General features: G+C 39.4%; 2 protein-coding genes across 5 annotated transcripts in view; one reads left to right on the forward strand and one right to left on the reverse strand.

Moving 5' to 3' along the window:
* Nucleotides 1-233: 233 nt before the first annotated feature.
* Nucleotides 234-19,877, reverse strand: PTCD2 (pentatricopeptide repeat domain 2). Of its 3 annotated transcripts, none has more exons than XM_054810936.1 (11): nt 19,757-19,877; nt 16,931-17,023; nt 14,454-14,583; nt 13,546-13,663; nt 13,085-13,132; nt 12,027-12,105; nt 10,735-10,826; nt 7,256-7,369; nt 5,646-5,720; nt 4,745-4,858; nt 234-2,852 (listed from the first exon to the last, which is right to left on the reverse strand). In XM_054810936.1, the coding sequence occupies exons 1-11, from the start codon at nt 19,860-19,862 to the stop codon at nt 2,628-2,630; spliced, it is 1,194 nt and encodes a 397-aa protein (XP_054666911.1). In that variant the 5' UTR covers nt 19,863-19,877; the 3' UTR covers nt 234-2,627. The 3 variants fall into 3 exon arrangements, with proteins under 3 accessions (XP_054666911.1, XP_054666910.1, XP_054666912.1); XM_054810935.1 differs by having other exon boundaries at nt 13,082-13,132; XM_054810937.1 differs by lacking the exon at nt 13,085-13,132.
* The window catches only part of MRPS27 (mitochondrial ribosomal protein S27), a 56,488-nt gene continuing 55,903 nt past the window's right edge, over nt 19,877-20,461 (forward strand). For both annotated transcript variants that reach the window (XM_054810932.1, XM_054810934.1), the window contains exon 1: nt 19,877-20,012. In XM_054810932.1, coding sequence (XP_054666907.1) covers nt 19,949-20,012 — 64 coding nt within the window. In that variant the 5' untranslated portion in view covers nt 19,877-19,948. The remainder of the gene's footprint in view (nt 20,013-20,461) is intronic.

Below are 20,461 nucleotides of genomic sequence, written 5' to 3' on the forward strand. Positions count from 1 at the left end.
ACACTCCAGCCACTCTGACCCAGCAAACCCCCTAAGTATTTGCTTAACTTTAGATAAGCTTGGTTTCCTGATCTTGGGTGCAGGGAAACCAGGGGCTAACCACACCTAACTACACTAAACTAAGCACATGGTTGAAGACTCTCCTGCACAAAAGCCAGTGTGCTCAGGACCTTGATGCACCAAAAGGTAAATTCATAAATACATTCAAATCCAAGCTTCCCCAATTAACACACCTCTGCCCAACTTCTAAGAAATAAATTAGACTTTGTTTGAAATCAGCTGCATAATTATTAGAAGTTTCTCTCTTCTCCTACCTTTTTTCCTAAGGGAGGATGTTACCAGTCTTCTACAACACTTCCAAAACAACCTTCAATATTCTAATATTTAATTGTCTGAATTTTGTGTATGTTTCTTTGAACCTACCCTTTAACCCTCCGTGAGTCCCTGCTTTTTCTACTGAATTATTGTTACTTATTTAAGGACATGCCTTTTCTCTCTCAAGACAAAGAAATGATGTCTCTTTAAAACAAATTATCAAATTTAGAGTTTGCTCGAGTAAATTGGCCTCAAGAAAACAATTAGTCAAGAAAACAAAAAATGGAAAACATTAGCTATAGTGACAATTGTAACAGAAGTTGTTATTACTTCAGGTGCAGGTAGGATACAGCCTCAGTCAGGAACCTAAACAATTCAAACAAACAAACATGCACATCTCAGTCCCAGGATGAACCAACTTCTTGCAATTAATACAAGTTTGAAAGTGCCAAATAAGAAAATTAAACAGAATTGACCTCATACATTTGCTATGCAATAGGCTAAATGGGTCTATCTTCTATTGCCTGTAATAAAAAATGTAGTTTTACATCAGTTATTCTGATAGTACTAACTGAGTGAATTGGAAGAGTAGTTCACTCCTTTCATTTTTATGAAACTAATCCTTGCCACGCTGCAAGCAGCCTTTACGAATCCTGTATCAAATTTATTTGTGGAGAAAAGATTGGGAGCTACTTAAGGGTCCATATTGTATTGGAAATGTAAAAGAATTTTCAACTGAGAGAAAACAGTACTCCTAAATTATGTGTGACATTATGTGCTATACAATATTACAGAACCATTAGCTGTGTTCTTAGACTAACATATGTAATACTTTAACCTATGCAACCACTCAAAAGTGTGCACAGACTTCACAAAAATGTGATAAAAACTTCAAATTATTCTTCACTTATACTTGTATGAAACTCCATCCACCATGTAACAGTTTTGTGCATTTCAGTATTAACAAGACACATTGGTGACAGAAATGAGTTACAGTGTTAGACCCTCAGAAGGAAACCTCTGACGTGCTGTAGCCACATTTGTTTTGATGGCTAAAGATGTGTTTTCTGCATGGATGGGTTCTTGTTTCTTCACTGTGACTCAATTGCTTCAACAGTTTCATACCCCATGCACGGATTCATTCACAGAAACAATCCTTTGAGTTCTGACATTTGCTGGAGCAGGTGAGAGGCAAAATAAAAAGACCAGAAGCCAAAACTGGCCTAATCTGGAGAGTACCGAGCGTGCTCCACCAGTCTTGTGATCACAGGACTGCCAACTTCTGTACTAACAAACAGGCCCATCACTTCACATGCAGAAGTATACCAAAAGTATCCAAGTGCCAGCCAAGGTATAGCTGTTTCCAGTTCCTTCTATTGAGGAGAGTGAGAAAAGATTTTTGGGTATATAGGACTCATAGTTACAAACAGCTTTTCATTACTAGAACCAAGCACATTTGGCCTGGGGTCATTAAAGCTGGGTCAATGTGAAGCTTCCTTGTACTGTTTCTATGATCACTTGTTCTATGTAAGAGTGAATTATGTAGATGATACGTAATTCTCATCTAAAAAAGTGATCATAGTTGCTCTAAGAAACTTGTTAGGGCTTAGTTGCAAATTTGTATAACAATCCACTTATCCTGGCAGGATTAATATCAGAAAATTTGAAGGAAGCAATATGTGAGGCCACTGACTCTGCGACTTTGTCTTTTGTTCAGCAACATCTCCTTCATGTGAGAAAACCACCAGCTGGTTACCGTGCTACCTCCCATTGCATTTTCATTTGGTATGAAAAAACATACTAATATATTGTTTCTGAAGAAAAAAAATTAAAGAGAACAAAAGATGCTTGCTTTCCTCTGATTCTCTTGAGATGTACAGAATTTGAATAAACAGTTAAAGCACTTCCATACTCTATCTAGACTCTGGATGGCATCTATCCTTTCAGTCAGAACATTACATCTGATGCAGACTGAATTTTCTTCTCGGGAACCACAGAAGTCAGGTCAGATACGCATACTATTTTGTTCACTTCCATCAGGACATTCAGCACAGGAAATTCCTGATTCAAGTGCCTGAGGAGAAACTTCAAATTATTCCATCACTCCATTTCTGAACAAAACACAAGTACCCACTGTTATGGCTTGTTTTTAGCATCAAAATTGAAATGCAGAAGCTACATGATCTCTATTTAAAATGCAGTTTCACACAAACAACTTAATTGTTTATTGTGGATGAGGGGAGAAGACATTTTATTTGAACCTGTCTTCTAAGAGATGCTAACAGCAGTTCAATTTGCCATCAAATATTGAACTATTCCAACAACAGATTTGATCGAAGCGGTTTAGCAGCCTGATAGCCCAATTGCTTCTGATGTAAAAGCTTTGCAGGGGTCTTCTTTGAACTAGGGATCTGGAAAAGCATGTCTTCCAGTGTGCACATGGTTATCCGTCCTGAAGCCTGTAGTTTCATATAAACATCTCCTAATTTGGCAGAAAGATCAGGGGTTTCTTCCATCTTCTCCCTGACTGTAGCCAGCTAAGGAGGAGAAAATGACAGACTGTTAGATTTCTCATTCAACCACCATATTGAAGACAAGCAATCACTCAAAGAAAAAAAAAGTACACAACGCAAGATATGTGGCTAATGCAATGACTTATAAGAAGAGGATTTTACACAGCACACATTATATATCACCAGACAATGGTGGAAATAGACTGGATACCTATTAGAGTTTATTAGATTTAAAATTTCCTGTGGTGGTTTAACCTGGCAGGCAGCTAAAAAACCCACACAGCTGTTTGCTCACTTCCCCCCACCTGCAGTGGGATGGGGGAAGAGAATCAAAAAGAAAAATGTAATACTTGTGGGTTGATATAAAGACTATAGGACAGAAAATGAAGATGATTATTATTATTATTATACAACAGTGATGCACAGCACAATTGCTTATGACCTGGAGCCAATGCTCAGATAGTTTCCGAGCCGCTCTGCCTCCTGGCCAATCCCCAGTTATGTAAAGAGTATGACATCATATGGTACGGAATATCCCTTTGGTCAGTTTGGGTCAGCTGCCCTGGCTGTGTCCCCTCCCAGCTTCTTGTGTGCCCCCCGGCCTTCTCGTTAGCAAGGCAGTATGAAAAGCTGAAACGTGCTCAACTGCTTAGCAACAACTAAAACATCAGTGTCTTATCAACATTGTTCTCATCCTAAATCCAAAACACAGCACTATACCAGCTACTAGGAAGAAAACTAACTCTATCCCAGTCAAAGCCAGGACACTTCCTCAAATTCGTACAGTCCTATTTTCAGTCCTAGTACAGACTAACAGAATTATTTTCTATTTAAACCCAAGAAACATAATTGCTTCCTGGAATCTACTTTCCAGATCAGCACAATTCTAATTATTATTATTATGTATCACCCTAATGTACAGTACAGTACAAATCAATAAGTCAGACCATAGAACACTGAGAAGTTCTGTATGCCATACACAGAGTATGAGCTCAAGTATAAGTAAATCTCTCAAAAATTGATATTGATCAATAACCTTATGTGGAAGAAATGGGTTAGGACTAATGCTTAGTCTTCTTAGGGACCGTTACAAATTTGCCAAACAAAAATCAAAACACAACATTGACACATGCAACATATTGTAATGAATTTATAAAATGAAATGCTACTTAAAATAATTTCTTTTCAACATAGCAGTTAATATAATATACATGGGCTATATTTTGAAATGTATGCTCCCCCTTCTCCTAGTATTTGTTATTTTACGCATCAGTTAGTCATTTTGTTTAATAGGCAGCAGTGAAAGGCTAAGTATTTAATTATTAACACAGTATTAAAATATCTTGTTCCATAGACATGTTCAAAATGAGTACACAGTACATTTCAGGAAAAGCTGCAGCAATGCTGCCAAGATGATAGGGATACATATGTGCTCTAAAGGAACCCTTACTGGTGATCAATACTGTAAAAGCTATTTTTTATTGTAAAACATAGTAAACTAGCAAAAGCTATCATTTCCCATATCACACTTCCCTGTATAGCATCACAGGTCTTTGCAAATATTACCAATCTAATAATATCCCTGTGATCAGAACTTCATTCTCATTTTTACATCAAATGAAAATAGCAAAGAAGGCAAGGGATTAAATTATTTAATGCCACTAGGGAATGCTTAATCTACATTCAGATGAAATTTGAGCTTCTAAGAGCAAGATCCACAATAAAAAAGGAAAGTGGACAACTAAGTGCTTTGTCCAACAGTACAGAAAGCCAGCCAGCTGCTTTGGCATCTGAATGTATTAGAACCCAAACAACTTTAGTAGGGTGAACTCAGGCACCCGAAGTTCTATAGTGGAACCACCGTCATCATGGCTCAACCAAGCACCATAGACCTCCTCTCATTACTGTATACTTACCACCTGCTCAGAAAACTCGATTTTTTTCACAAAGGGAGGAGTATCTACTTCCATTGCTGCCTCTAACGTCTTTATTACTTCTTCTAGCAAACCAGATCTGAGTTGAACAAGAACCTTAAAAATAAAATAAAACCACACAATTAGTACTTATCATCAGAATTAGAATTTTTAAAACAGAGTTTGAGGAAGACATGAAGCAAAGCAGGACAAAATACATTTCTAGATGCAGTGCTGATAAAAATCTGTTAATTATGAAGAAAGGAGAGGGAATGATCAATTTCCACAGAGGTTTGCTTTTTTTCACAGCTGGGGCTTGGAAAGGAAGGGTGAGCCTGGAGGCAGAGCTCCACTGATGGAGCTGCATTAGCTGTTCTTGAATAAAATGTTTTTTTTTCCATAGCTTAGAGAGGTCACTTACAGGGCACAAGCAGTAGACTTTCTCTCAGGTTGTAGACCGTGCAATTAAAGAAAAAAATTGTTGTATATGGTTAAGGTTCATAGGGCTGAAGGAGGCCTGAAGTGGGCAGAGAATAGCTAAGGAGGGCATTTACTTGGAGCTGTGTTTTTTACAATCTCTTGTAGCCAGAAAGCAAAGAGTCACAATGTCATAATTAGAAATTATTCATGGGTCTATACTCACAGATGTAGGATTGGTGTACTTTCCATTCCCATCTATGGTAGGAAGTGATTTTTAAAAACGGGAGGAGGGTGTTAACAATTCAGAATGTAACTCATCCAACTGACAGAAATTGTCTGTTGGCTCAAAAACAAGCTTAGCAACAGTACTGATACACGCCTATGCTACTAAGAAGCCTGCCTTCCGTTACTTTGCACAAGGGAGGTTTTTGTCTAGTATAGTATACTTCTCTATAAGATTCTAATACAAAGCAAGTATACTTACTTTAAGATTATTGTATAGTTTGTTCTCTGTTTTCATTATCTGGGAACAATAAAATTTGGCTTGCGCTACATCATTCTAGGAAGGAATTATAAATAATAAAAAAATACGGTTAAACATGTGTGACACACTTTCTCAATAAAAGTTCAAGAAAAACAAAAGCCTTTCACAACTTTTCAATGGATCACAAACCAGCATCTACAGCCCCTTCATGAAGACCCACAGACTCCAAACAGCATCGAGCATTTGAAAGGAACACCCCATGCTGGAGTTCCCATGTCATCTTGACACCTCTTGAGCACATCAGACAGTATTCCCTGCCTTAGATCAGCACAGAATGGAAGCATGTAACTAACACAAAGCACGAGAGCACCTAAAAGATACAAGATCTACACACATGCTCCATTTGGCACATGTCAGAGTACTTAAATGAAGCGCAGCATACGTTAATGTGAGTATTTATCCTGCCCAGCACTTTTAACCTTTCGGACATACACATTTACAGTACTGTATCTATGCCATCAACTGATTTGTATAGACAGTAAATGTTATGCTGACATTTACTAGACCAACCACTGTTACTTAGATCAAGAAACATCTTACTCACAGCAAGATGTACTGTCAAAGATCATGCAGCCTAAAAAATAGTAAAGTGTAATGTGGAGCATTATTCTGTTTGCAAAACAAGAATTTTAACGGATTTTTACATAAAGCAAAAACATCACGGATATTTCATGTTGTTTCAGAGACAGAGATTTTGCTTTTTAACCTCAATGCCAATAGGAAGCCCTGTCATACCATCACGTACACGAATAAATTAATTTCAATGATGCTACTGTTCAGTGTCTCTGTTCAGAGACAGTGCAAAAACCACCACAGAGTGCATAAGAAAATTTTAACAATTCTACTTCATGCATTCAAATCCATGAACAACATCAAATTGCTACCTCTTACAGTGCCTCTGACCTCTGTTTAGACATGAAACAGAGGAGGTTCAGAATTTTCTCAAGCTGTATACACAAATTAATGGCAGAGGAAATACTAGACTTTAGAATTTCCTAATTGTTATTCTCCTGCTCAATCTTTCACCCTGCACTGCCTCAGCCTTTTCATATCAGTGCTTAGGCACATGAGGCATATGAAAACCTCCCCCTGAAGAAATATGTTGTGAAGAAAGACAGGCCATCTCCTAGGCAGTAGGACAATACACATCATAGCCTTTGTGTTTGCCTCCCAACATAAGCATTTTAAAGGCATGACTGTGCAAATATTTTAAATAATCATTTTAATTCTATTCAAAGGAAACCAACACTAAATAGCAGTATCTGCAGGACTGGGTCCATGGTTACACCAAACCTGCTGGCCAAACTCTCATTTTCTCAACATATTCTATATGGCATTGTCACTAGCACAAAATACCTGTGCATTAGACTCAAGGCATATGTTCAGATTTCAGAATTTCCACATTCACTTTGTGTGTGAATTTTGTATAATCCTACTCTTTCAGGGGCCTAAAAGTTCTAGTATTTGAAGTTACCTTCCCTTCCCTGACTATCTTACTACAGTAAAACTCTAGAGATTCAGGCACAAATCAAAACAAAAAGGGACTGTACCTGCTTCAGAGCAGTTGCCACAGCAAAGCAGAACGCTCGCAGTGGTAATGTGTCACCTTTCAGCTGTGCTTCTTCAAGTAGTTTCGCAGAGATTTTCCAAGACTCCAGGTTGTCCTGCACAGAAATTTCAAACCTTAGCTGCACTTGTTATTCTTGTGATCTGAAAGGACTGTAGGCAATTACAATCACATTCAGAAGGCATTCAGAAGTCAACATACTTTAAGATCATAGAATCATAGAACAGTTTGGGTTGGAAGGGACCTCAAAGATCATCTAGTTCCAACTCCCCTGCCATGGGCAAGGACACCCTCCACTAGACCAGGTTGCCCAAAGCTCCATCCAACTTCTCTGGGCAACCTGTTCCAGTGCCTCACCACCCTCACAGTAAAGAATTGCTTCCTACTATCTAATCTGAATCTACCCTCTTTTAGTTTAAACCCATTATACCTTGTCCTATCACTACATGTCCTTGTCAACAGTCTGCCTCCAGCTTTCACCAAGGTAATCCATATCTGAACCTAACCAAGCACATTCTGTGCAGCACTTCTTGAGAAACACATCAAAATATGATATTCAAAGCTACAGAATTCAGAAGAGGGTAAAAATATTTTCCATAATTTTAACAACTATGCCTTGCCTTAACTCTTTTGGCTTCTACAAAAGATAAAACAACCCCGGCAGTATGCTAAAACCAACATACACTTTCCTTTCCACTTTCCAATCACTCCCAAATCAGGAAGACAGCTGACTTTTTGTTCTTTCTTTATTCTAAAAGCTACATTAGATAGTCAGTGAAAATCAACGTTTTATAAGCATTGAACTACTCAGCACCATTAAACTAAAGAAATCTGTGTATGTGCAAATTGGAACATTCAGCAATTTTTAGCCTCTCTTATGGATTAAATCTTGCAAGACGTTTCCAAAGTATATATTCTAATACGATAGCTTAGACATTTGCCTGTTTTCCAACACAGAAAGCTTCCATTATTGCTGGGACTATTTTCAATAGGAGTCTACAGTAAAAGGCAATGAGTTTACCTGTGTGTTACCTCATAAACCACCAACTCTCAAAAACAACACTCCTCACACTGGAAATTATGAGTAGAACTGACTGGACCCCAAACAAAATAATACCTGGCCATGAGTTAAGGGATAGGGTCATCATTTGGGTGTTTAAGGGATGCTTTTCCTTGCCACTGCTGAATGGTCTGCACAGCTTGTGAAAATACCTTTTAAACTGCGTAAGAACCCTGCAGTTTAGAACTTGTTCTTTGAAAATTTAGAAACATTCTGACCACCAGAAGATTGATTATTATTACACAAATATTTTGTTGACATTAAAAGGTCTATAGCCCTTTTCCTATACTAAAAGGAGGACAGTTTCTTACCTGAGAGGACAGCAGTGCCTTTCAATGATTTAAAACATCCCAGAAGTGTTTTAGAGTTGATCTCTGAAACACTTCTGTACAAAAATTAAACATTAATTCCTTTGTTTATCCACTAGCAATAATCTGAGCTTTAAGCCTTGTACATTTTTCTGTACTGGTCTCTGGCATGGTTATTCAAAAGAAACCAAGCATTAGCCTGGTAAAAATCCAGCACTGCTCTTAATGATACCAGCACCATTATTTCCAGTATTTAAGCAGTGCACCTTGAAGATATTTCCCTTCAAGATTTTTTCTGAAGTTTCTTATGTTGCATCACGAGCAAAAACACTTTTGAGCTTCATTTCTCCTCCTACCACTAACAGCTGAATCAACAGATTAAGCTTTTGAAAGAGCTCCATCTAATCCTCTTTAGTGCATAAAGGGTTACTACAGCTTGTTCCCTTATTAATAGTATTTTATCTTAATGAATCCCCCTCAAATTTATTGTAGCTGTTAAAACAACCAGGTGACAGTTTAGCATCACTTCCCCTCTATTTTTATCAATTCACTAAACAAGTAACAATGGGCCAGATTTTCTACTGAAAACACAGGTAGAGCCAGAAGTAGTAGAATACAGGACTCTCAGGAATCTCTTCCTGTTGCACATACCATGGATCCATGCCATCTGACAGCAGGTCTTGGAAAGAACCATATAAAGATTTTAGGGAAGAAGCCACAGCAGAGGAAGTAAAAGATACCTCAGAGACACACAGTGGGTGTGGGTTTCTGTGAAAGCCTTTACCTAAACTGGCAGAGTATAGACCAAAGAACAACCTTGCAGTGGTAAATATTGCCTCAGTGGATGCTAGTAGCAAACACTAGCTTACAAACTTGGGTTGTAGCATAGTGTAAGAGTCTTGGTATATTCATAACTTTCTAAAAGAAGCACCTTCTATGTAGAACTGGTAACATCCCTAAACTGACTGTAACCATCAATCTCTAGCTGTTTTCAACAGCAGACAACTGCCACAGCTCTTTCTCAGCCTTTTCTACTGCCCCACTCTCCAAACACCAAAGCCACATGGCTATTTCTATTTCCCATGACCTAAAGGCAGCCCTGATTCACTAGAACTGAGAATTGCAGAAGCACCACATAAATTACTGCTCAGATACCATTTTAGGTCAACTCCCTTTTTATCACATATGCACTCAGTTTCATTGTATGGTTAACTGAGAAACCTGAGGTTTAGTGGTATAATTTTTCCTCAGCTAGTGTCTTTCCTTCTGAAAACATGGTGAAATTGAAGAAGAGTTTCTTACTGAGTTTGAGAAGGGCCTATGTTAATACTTCAAATTGCAGAACTGATTCAAATCTGGAGAGGAAGATCAAAAAAAAAAAGTTTGGGGATATCACTGCTACAAAAGTAAAACAGTTCTAAGGAAACACTCACAGAACCTGCGTAGCCTCGTTTCTTACTGTGTTCATGCTCTTTTTCTCTGAGCTAAAAATACTGTTAAACTCAAGGGGCAGCCTGTCTCTCACTGAAGGCATTCATCTGGGTTTCTTTTCTCCACTCAGCTGCCCATTCTCATCAGGCATGTAAGAACAGATTACTTTCGAGAACTCTAATCCTTGTCAAATTTGGGTGCAATTACAGAAATGGTTCAAGGTTACTTGGAGGGGGAGGGGAGAAAGGGATGGGAGATGTCTGACAAACAGAACATTCCATATATATGCCTTGTTGCTTAAGGAAGCCAGACTATAAAACCAGCATTGAAGCTCAAGCACAAAATATAATCTGAAGAGGTGCACAGATCCCAGAGAAAGAATACTATCAGATAATCAAAGGCTGTATTGAATTTGTTCCTTAGCGCTTATGCCCACGTAATTTTTTAGAGATTTGCTTTGTGACATTAGTTTGTATGGGAAGCTATATATGTGCAAGATATTATGCACAATGAAGCAATTTAGGACTTAAATATGTCTAAAATATTTGCACTAGATAAGAAATCATGACTGGAAATATATGGAAATTTTAAAATTAAAAAAAAAGGGAGACATAGAGAAGGCATTTCAAATACTTTTTCATCAAGTAAATTGAAAATATTTACCAGTTTGTAGCATATTGCAAACGCGAGTAGATAGGTTTCTTTGTTGAAAGGTATACCTTGTTTTTTCATTTCTTCCAGAACTTCCAAAGCACCTATCAAAAATATATTGGTGTTAATCACATCATAAATTTAAGGCTGTACAATTAGTAACTGAGAAAAAACCAAAAATCAATGTGGTAGTAGCTCAGTAAGTCTATTTCAAAATAAGAATGTAAACTGAAATCTGTTATTTTAAAAAAAAATAATATATTTCAAAAAGTTTAATTTAGGATCAGTTGGATGTAAATATTTCTTCCCAGCAAGGAGGTTTTCAATATACATTAGCATCTGGCCTTCTGTCATTTTCTAAATAATCTCAATTTCCAACCTAAAACTAAAGTCTAGATACTTGACAAAGCCACTCTCATTCTTCCTAACTACCCAGAAAGCAAGCCTTTTAAGCACATGAACAGAGCTTCCGCCATTTTAGGCAAACTATATAACAGCTCCTCAATAACGCACATGCTCCACTACACCACAACACTGCAATCAGGCTCTGATCTAGTTATTTTTACAGTGGATCAGTCTCAACTTTTAGGACAGCTGCGGGACTTACATTTGCCATACGTCAAGAGACCAAGTGCTGTATGTTCAACAAATTTCAAATTAAGGGATTTACTTGAAAAGCTTGCTCCATACTCAATTTAAGATTTTCTCACGGAAAGTCTTTTCAGTCAGGTCAGATGATTCCCCCTTATCCTCACAAAGAGCCAAACTGATCTGAAGCGCTTGACTTAAATATTGCAGTAGCCACCCTGTGTGGGTACACTAGTAAGACAAAACAGGAGAAGACTACGGCCTGGTTTTGTTATCAAAGGAAAAAGGGTACTCTTCCCTGCTCTGACACAAATGCAAGACTGCCAAAAAATTGTTGAAGAACTTACTGTTTCAAAAATGACATAAACCAAACTTTGAATAGAGAAAACAAAAACCTATGGGAAATTACAAACCAAAGAGAAGTTAAGCCTTCAGAGAACTGAGTTTAGGAAACAAGCCCCAGCGGATAATCACAATTCTGTGAAACTGAGAATGGTAAGAATACTATTTGAAGCATGAAACAAATACAGCCTTCCATTTTTATTACATGCTACAGTGCAGCTCATTCACATCTACACTGATTTACATGATGTTTGGCCTTCTAAAACCATAAACCAATCAGCAATATTCATTAAAAATATATACATTTATACACACACTTACAGTGAGAAGCATCCTCCTCAAAATGCATTTGCCTTAGCAAACACAGTACTTACTTTCAAAATGGCCCTTTTTAAACAACATAGTCATCAAAATATGGAATGATGTACTCTCTGAGAAAAAACCACGCAAATTCTACAAACAGAGCAAACGTAGAGAAAGTTAGGACAGTGAGCATTCTTACTGTGCAGAGCATTTAGCAGGTTTTTCTACTGGAATAAGCCCCATCTTCCCAAGTTCAGCATTTAACTCTCTGGGTTCCCGGACTGTCCCTCTGTCAAGTAACCTATAAAATACTAGTGACTCAGTACGGTCAAAAGCTTACTAAAATCAAATAGAAATTTCCCAGAGATTCGCGCTATCATTTTGTAATTTTTTTTAATGACAGATTGTGACCTCTAAATTAACACAAGTAGAAGTCACTGACTAATAGCAACTCCAAAATCTCAGCAGAAATACAGCTTGCACTTCATTAACAATACCTTTGGGATTAAGTACCACCACCATGAAACTGAAAGAATTTTTTGCTAATCACAATATTAAATGATGAACAGATCAGTGCAAGGGATTGAGCAATGGCAAGCAGAGTAGGAGAAGAAAGAGCAAATGTATTTTACATTCCACTTCAATCACACTGTGTGTTGCAAATAGCCAAATAAAACGCCAGAGGTATTAAGTGTAAATTTCTGCACCAGTCTGAAGAAGTGGTACTGTACTTTACTATCCATCAGTTACTAAGTCCTGCAAGTACTGCAGGACCTGTTTTAATGACATAGATCTCAATCAAAAAAACAACCCAACCCAAAACAAAACCCACACATACTCTCTTACACATGCCTAATTTAAGAATAGCAGCCCAAGCAAGATTTCTCCCATTTCTGGCTAGGCATATCTCATGCCTTAATGAATTAACATCATACAGATGACTTTCCATTGGCCACTGAGATTTTTGAAGACATTATTGCACAGAATTTTTTAATTTATTATACACTGGGCATGATTAATATCTTGTCATAATAGCACACATAGCATTTAACAGATGTTCAAAAACCAGTCGTTAAGTTACTCCAGCACTAAAATGGCCAAGTTGTTGAGCTGATGAATATCATACCACCTCTACAGGGTTCCGAAGCAGTTTGAAGAACAGAGTAACATGACAAATCTGTTGATGCAAACAACCCAAGGGATTTCAGAGGACTACTACATAAAAACTCAGAAGTGTTCATTTGCAAGGATTATCTAATGCAATGGAGGATGCAGGAAAACATGCATCAGCTCCGTTCATTTGAGGAACTATTTTTTCATCAATACTTTTTATTCAAATGATGCAATTATAGAGAAGTACAATAATAAAGTTATCAGTCAAGCTAGCATTTAATTTTAATTACTGTTTTGCTATTTTTAAAATAAAAACCATGTAATCTGCATCCTTACATTAGCCACAGACATCCTTGCTACTGCAACACATATACTTCAAGTCTATGAGCTCATGCAAGCCATGAGCATACCAATTACTCGTAATACTAATTATTACTACTACTAACAAATATATTTTCAAAATATATAGGGAATTACCTGATCTTTGATAAGTTCTACTGCAGGTCTTTCAAGGTCCAGCTCATAACATAGCCTCATAAAGAGGGGCCCAAATTTAAAATTATGCAAGGCTGTGATTCCATTCTGTTCATGGTACCTATTGGAAAGATTAAAAAAAGTTAATCACACAGGGCACAGAATTTGTCAAGGGAAAACAGCTTTAAATAGACAGCAAGATCTGCATGTGCAATGACAGAAGTACACTTCTCTATCTGCACCAGCCAATGACATTTAGATAACAGGAGATTAATTTTATGGAAAAAATGTTGTTTTGATTAAACTAATAATAAATTAACTAATAATATGTAATCTGTTCTATTTCCAGTAAAGTAACCTGCATTACATTAGTAATAGAATGGGTCTCTGCAATGAAAATTCTCAACTACTTTACCTTCTATTCGCACAGCAATACACAGCAAGTTGCAAGTCTATTTTAGCAGCAGTACCTGCTAAAATACCTCATAAATAAATAAAAATATATTTATAGCTCCCATGCTGTAATTTCTGGGAAGGCTTTCATTCACAAAACCTCCTGACCTGCCACTGCTGGGTCCAGATCAGTTTATAACCAGGCATGTCCTGGCTGGAAAATGCCACTGAACATACAACTACCTCTCAGCTGAGTGATGACATTTCTATGTGGCTCACCATTCATTCTGCATACAGTAGGACAACGCTTTGCTCCTGTATCTTGACTATCCTTTGATCTGAGAGTCTCTGTAGGGTTGCAAGATCCAAAGTAAATGAAAATACAGCCTCAGTTTAAGGGATTAACTATGCATATAGCCACTGAATTAGGGCAGGCCCTCAACTGCAGATGTAACCTGGTATGTTCTAATCAAAGCAAAAAAATACAGAAAAGTGTATTACCTGATTGTTAAAAATACCTGTAAATAACTTTTCTTGCTAGTTCCACATCAGATGAAGTCTGACATAAGTGCAGTAAATTTTTTAATTCGTTTTTGAGAATCATTCCATTTTTCTTTAATTTTTCTTTAATACTTTCAAAATATGGATCTGAAAATAAAACACATTGTAGCAGCAGTCTATAGATAATTCCATTACCTGTGTTGCATACTCCGTATCTGAAACATGGAGATTCAATGAAGCAGAAAGCTTGTATTTTTCACCAAGAAAAATGCATAAAACTTCTCACAGACAAACATGCCTAGGCTTCCCTATGAAGTCATGTTCAGACTTGGAAAACCAAGACGATGCTTACTGTGAGCTTAATTTCATTATGTATGTTATGGAATGTATCAGGTAATGTATACAAAAATTTTAAAGACAAAGGAAGTTTTGTAAATGACATTTTCTGCCTCATGTTCCTTTTTTAAAAAGCAAGCAAACAAACAAAACCAATCCCACTCAGCATTCAAATGAGCATAAGAACTTCTGCTCAACACTGTTCGCACAGAAGATTTAAATTCTTTCACAATTGATGCAGACACAAAGAGTCTCTTACATAATCCATGTATTTCTATACATAGCCATAAACTTAGAGTTGCTTCCCTTCCTCCCAAAAAAAGAGGTTTCTCCAGCCAGCACATTTTCCTATGACAAAGCAAGCACAAAAGATGAGTCCGGCACGTGGTAATCTCAAGGCTCTGATTCAGACATACACAAGATTAAAATCACATGCACCCCCTGGCAGCCCCCTTCCTCTAATGGTGCTGCCCCCCATCTTGGGCAAGTAAGTGAACTTTTTTGTAGCACTTGCTGGGTCACTGGTATTTCCAAGCTAGTAACCTGTGCAAGAGGTGCAAAGTGAGCACCCCAGAAAACAACACGTTCAATGACTGGATGCATATCTGTTGCTACCTGCAAATACAAGTCCTTACTCAAGTCTGAGATCCAGAGCTGAATCCTGTGAAATCAGAAGACTCTGTGTGTGTGTGTGTGTGTGTATATATATATATGTATGCAGATATAATGGTTATGTGTTCAAAGGTGTGCAGAAATTTAAAACACCTGGGATCCAAACTGTATTTGTAAAGAACACATTGTTTAACTGCTGCAGTTAATAGTTTAACTATTATAGTTAATACGTGCATTATAACTATAATAAATAATAGCTATTATATATTCTGTGTAACAGAATAGTTATTACTGCTTTTTTCATTTCTAAACCAAGTTTATTACTAGCTCTAATTACTTCTTTTCATCTTTCAAGTATTAGACTAAACACTGAGTACAGAAACCACGCACACATACACACAAATAGGTGCTTAGCACATTGTTTTCATCAGTTCTCAGAGGCTACTATTTGTACAAAACAAAAAGGTCAACTGTGATCTGTAAAGCCAAATACTTAGCTTCTACAAACCTGTTTTAGCAAGAGTGGTTGACCCATAGCAATAAACTCAATGTATCTCAAACACAGGACGAATAATCCCCAACGTGAATATGTCATAATCACAGCAAAATACAATAACATTATGACTTGCCACTGCGTGATTTAAATTCTACTTTTAATTAATATAGAAAAACCATCATATTGACTTTACCTCCCTCTGTCCCAGAAGACTGGTTTATATAAAGCTAAATTTGATTATTTGTTTCTTTCTTGCCACACAAAAAAAAAATTAAAATTAACTACATCCTCTGGAACAATTGTCAATTTGTATCACTAGAACACCTGCACATGATTAAACAGGTGCAGGAAATGGAGTTTTACATAACTTTTCTTAAATATTAAGGGCAGATTTATGTTTCTACTTATATTCCTTAAGGAAAGTAATTTGTATACACTTTAACCAGCATGACAAAATCCCCATCAGAAAAAATCCACTGATCTTGCTCCTTCCTTAGTTTGGAAAACCTGACTTTTTCTTCATATTCTGAGTATGCAACACCATCTGGAATTGGGTGTACAACTAAGAACTTACATTAGGTAAAAGGGAAAAAATCTAAAAGAATAAGCTAACTAAATTTACAGAGCGGATTAAAAGAGAATTACTGGAATAGGCCTTCTCTGGATAGTTAAGTAGCTATTAGGCTTTGCATTAACTTTCTCTGCTGATTATATATTTGAAGCAAGAGTTGCAGACTGGAACAGTATTTTCTATTAGACTATCTGACAAAGTTGGAGAAACAAGGACACAAACATTTCAGGTATTATGTAAGCATCTTGCATACTTGAAAGCTTCTCCACGTTTTCCAACACAGCATAACTAAAATTGTTTCATTCTACAAAGCCTCAGATCTTCCAATAATTTTAGCTACAAAAATTTTGCAGGAGGAAGACATAAGTTGTTGCTTTAAATGAGGTCAATTGGTGTCACATTATAGTGACTTTGAGCCCCTTGTTTCCTAGGACTCATGCTAAAATTTATAATACTGATTATGAAATAAATACTAATACCTTTATTGCCATGAACTTCATTTCTAATTGCCACTTTCATCTGCTGAAATTCTTGTAACTTTATATCATCTTCTGTTAGCAGATACCGCTTCCCTACCATAAGAAAAAAAGAGGAAGGATGAGTTTTACGTCACAGTGTCTGTTTTAATACTACGGAACTTCGCATTTATTAATTACTGCTGTTAATTATTGTATGATGCCAGACCACTGGCAGCATGACACTAAAAGAATACACTGCAAAAATTGCAGTTGCTCGCATCACTGACAAAAGAACCCCAGCACTATGTCACAGCTTTCCAGATAATGTGTACAAAGATGAAGAAGCATTGCTAGCCAGTCTAGGGAAGTGATTGTCCCACTCTACACTGCCACTGGTGCAGCCTCACCTCGAGTACTGCATGCAGTTTTGGGCGCCACAGTACAAAAAGGACATAAAACTATTGGAGAGTGTCCAAAGGAGGGCAACAAAGATGGTGAAGGGTCTAGAGGGGAAGACATAAGAAGAGAGGCTGAAGTCCCTTGGTTTGTTCAGCCTAGAGAAGAGGAGACTGAGGGGAGACCTCATCGCAGCCTACAACTTCCTCACGAGGGTGAGTGAAGGGGCAGATGCTGATCTCCTCCCTCTGGTGACCAGTGATAGAACCCATGGGAATGGAATGAAGCTGCAATGGGGGAGGTTTAGGTTGGATATCAGGAAAAGGTTCTTCACTGAGAGGGTGGTCGGGCACTGGAACAGGCTCCCCAGGGAAGTGGCCACAGCACTGAGCTTGACTGAGTTCAAGAACTGTCTGGATAATGCTCTCAGTCATATGCTCTGATTCTGCTGGTCCTGTGTGGAGCCAGGAGTTGGACTCAATGATCCTTAAGGGTCCCTTCCAACTCAGGGTATTCTATGATTTTACTTATTAGATGTGCAAAATAAAAACTAGAGACACCATTCCTCTCCACCTAGCCAAGGAACAAGACGATTCTGCACAAGAATAAGATCTTTCTCCCCTTTCATGCTTTTATAATGACTTGTCTAGTCATCTCTGTTCACCATAATTCACTAGTTGAGCTTCCTTTCCTCATATGTGCTGTCCCCATTATTGTAGAATGCATTACTCTGGAAGCTCCAAACACAGTAGGAAGACATAAGGAAAAAACACCAAGCTTATTATTTGGATTGTAGTAACACTCAGGAGACCTAGTGAAGTACTGATGCAGTACAGACATCAGAGAAAACATAGTCATTGAGTCTAGAATCTCAAAATTAACTTTGAGTGCTGACCTCAACTGTACTGTGTTGTAAGCTCATTTAACAAAAGGGTCATGCAAATGCTATTTGTGAGGTTTTTGCTGTCACCAAAAAAAAAAAATAATCTGCTGCTCTCCAGTAGATTTTTAGTTGCAACCTGATTTTGTAACAGAGTCACTGTAGTATCTTATGTTGTCACAATCTAATCTTTTAAGTTTTTAGCTTCTTAAAGAATGATTCTAATCATGAAGGGACAAGAGCAAGTAATGACCTGAGTTAGGTTACTTATTCTCCTTCTGCATTTCCCTAGCAGAATGGAATAGGCCATGCAAATAAAAACACTTGTCTTCTATGCAAGTGAAGCATGCTAATGACACACTTCATAAAATCTGAAGAAAAAAATCATTAAATGGCACCTTTAGCCATTAAATTTAACAGAAACAGTTCCAACGGGTAAACAAATACATTTTACCCAGCATGAAACTGGCCTGGATAACCCTGCCATTTACTTCCCACAGACCTTCTCAGCTGATCTAACACTGAAAGACCATCCCTGTCCTGGGGCTCTCCAGAGCTGATGCAGGAATCATGCCGGTGCCTGGGTTGGGAGAGGTGCACCGCACCACACCACACCAAACAGACACTCAGTAGTCACAGGGTCACAGGCAGTGTCAGCAAAGAGCTCGAGGCAGCAGAATTTTACCGTTCTTGAATTCAATTTGCTGAATTCTACTGCCTCCTTAAATTCATACCTTACAGTGTTATAGAAAACCAGTGCAAAAACAAATAAGAGGGCCTCTGAGGAAAAAGGAGGGAGATTAATATGATGGCTGGCACACGCAGGCAGTGCAGGCCGTCACGGAGAACTTAACCAACCAATCTGCTTTACCTCAGATGTGTTGCAACCCTCTAAAATGAAGGCCAGTGAGAAGGGGTGGGCAGACCACCACGCAAGGGGATCTTCATGTCTTGAAGGGTCTAACAGCCGTAAACTGAGCGAAACCTACACCGAGGTTGGCGCAGCAGGCTGGGAGCCCAGACAGGGCCTACGGTGGGGAGCCCTCTGCCATACACCTCCTTTCCAAGTGCCCCTGTTTTGTTCTCTGGGCAAGGGAGGGCCTTCAAAGAGCCTCTGAAACCCGGGTGCAGTGGTGGTGACAACCAGCAGGTGCAGCCCAGGGTCTGGATAATGTTGCTGTCCTCCCAGAATAAATACGCATTTATGAAGCTGCATGCTTTGTTTTGGGGGTTTCTTTTAAGAGGCTTGTATCCAGCCAGCAGCCGCAGAGTAACGCTGCTAACAACCCTCCCCACGGGATAACTCTGCCGCACCACCTCGGCCTGCACGCCGCTGCACAAACGGGCCTCCTTTGAAGCCCACCGGGAGCCCGTCGCCGCTCCCTTCCTATAACCCGCGCCGAAAGGGGCATCCCCGCAAGAACTACAACTCCCGTCAGGCAGAAGGCTGGCGGCGGTCGTCGGGCCTGCTGGGAGTTGTAGTACTCCGGTCGGCCCCCCCGGCCGGTGAGCAGCTCAGGGCCCCGGTTAGGGCATCCTGCCGCTCGGCCCCGCCGCGCAGCCCACGGTACCTCCAGGCGCGCAGCCCCAGCAGCCCGAGGCTGGCGAGCGAACCGCCGAGCGCCGCACCGCCTCCCGCACCACCCGCTGGGAGCCGCCAGCAAACACCGCCGCCATCTTGCGCCCGGGCCTACCGGCAGCGGCTGAGGGCGGAGCGCTAGCAAGACTGCCCCTCGCCGCCGCTCGCTTCCTCCCTCGGCGCCATGGCCACCCCCGTGCTCAGGCGAGGCGTGTTCTGGAGCGGGAGGGCCCTCGGCGCTGCGGCAGGTCGGTGGTCCGTTGGTAGGCGGCAGCGGGTCTCGCTACGGCGGCGGGGCGAGGCGACGGGGGCGCGCTGACGGACGGCGCGGGCCGGGCCGGGCCGCGCCGCGGGCGACAGGCCCTGACGGGACGGGCCCTGGCGTCGCCGTGGTTGTGGCCGGCTGCGATGGCCGCCGCCGTGGGGAGCGTGAGCAGGGACGGGGTGCTGCGTGGGGACTTTCCCTTCACCTTTATAGCTCTATGCGTAAAATTGGGGACAGCTCTGAGAACGGCGTATCGCTAGCAAGCAGTACGGGAGAGTATTCTTGGTTCTTATATACATTCTACCTTGCCGATTTCATAGCTTGAAATCTTATCAATGTTTATAAATATTTAAAAGGTGAATGTCTAGAGGAAGGGGCTAGACTTAATGGTGCCCAGTGACAGGAGAAGGGTCAACAGGCACAAACTGGAAC

Source organism: Grus americana, chromosome Z (genome assembly GCF_028858705.1).
Source record: "Grus americana isolate bGruAme1 chromosome Z, bGruAme1.mat, whole genome shotgun sequence".
NCBI classification, from domain to species: domain Eukaryota; kingdom Metazoa; phylum Chordata; class Aves; order Gruiformes; family Gruidae; genus Grus; species Grus americana.

Bases quoted from the DNA above. Each gene is read 5' to 3' on its own strand.
- PTCD2 (XM_054810935.1), bottom strand. From the start codon at position 19,862: ATGGCGGCGGTGTTTGCTGGCGGCTCCCAGCGGGTGGTGCGGGAGGCG. The intron at 17,024-19,756 runs GTACCGTGGGCT...TTCTTATGGTAG, and splicing joins CTGGGGCTGCGCGCCTGGAG to GGAAGCGGTATCTGCTAACA. The intron at 13,664-14,453 runs GTATTTTTAACA...TCTTTCCAATAG, and splicing joins GCAAGAAAAGTTATTTACAG to GTACCATGAACAGAATGGAA.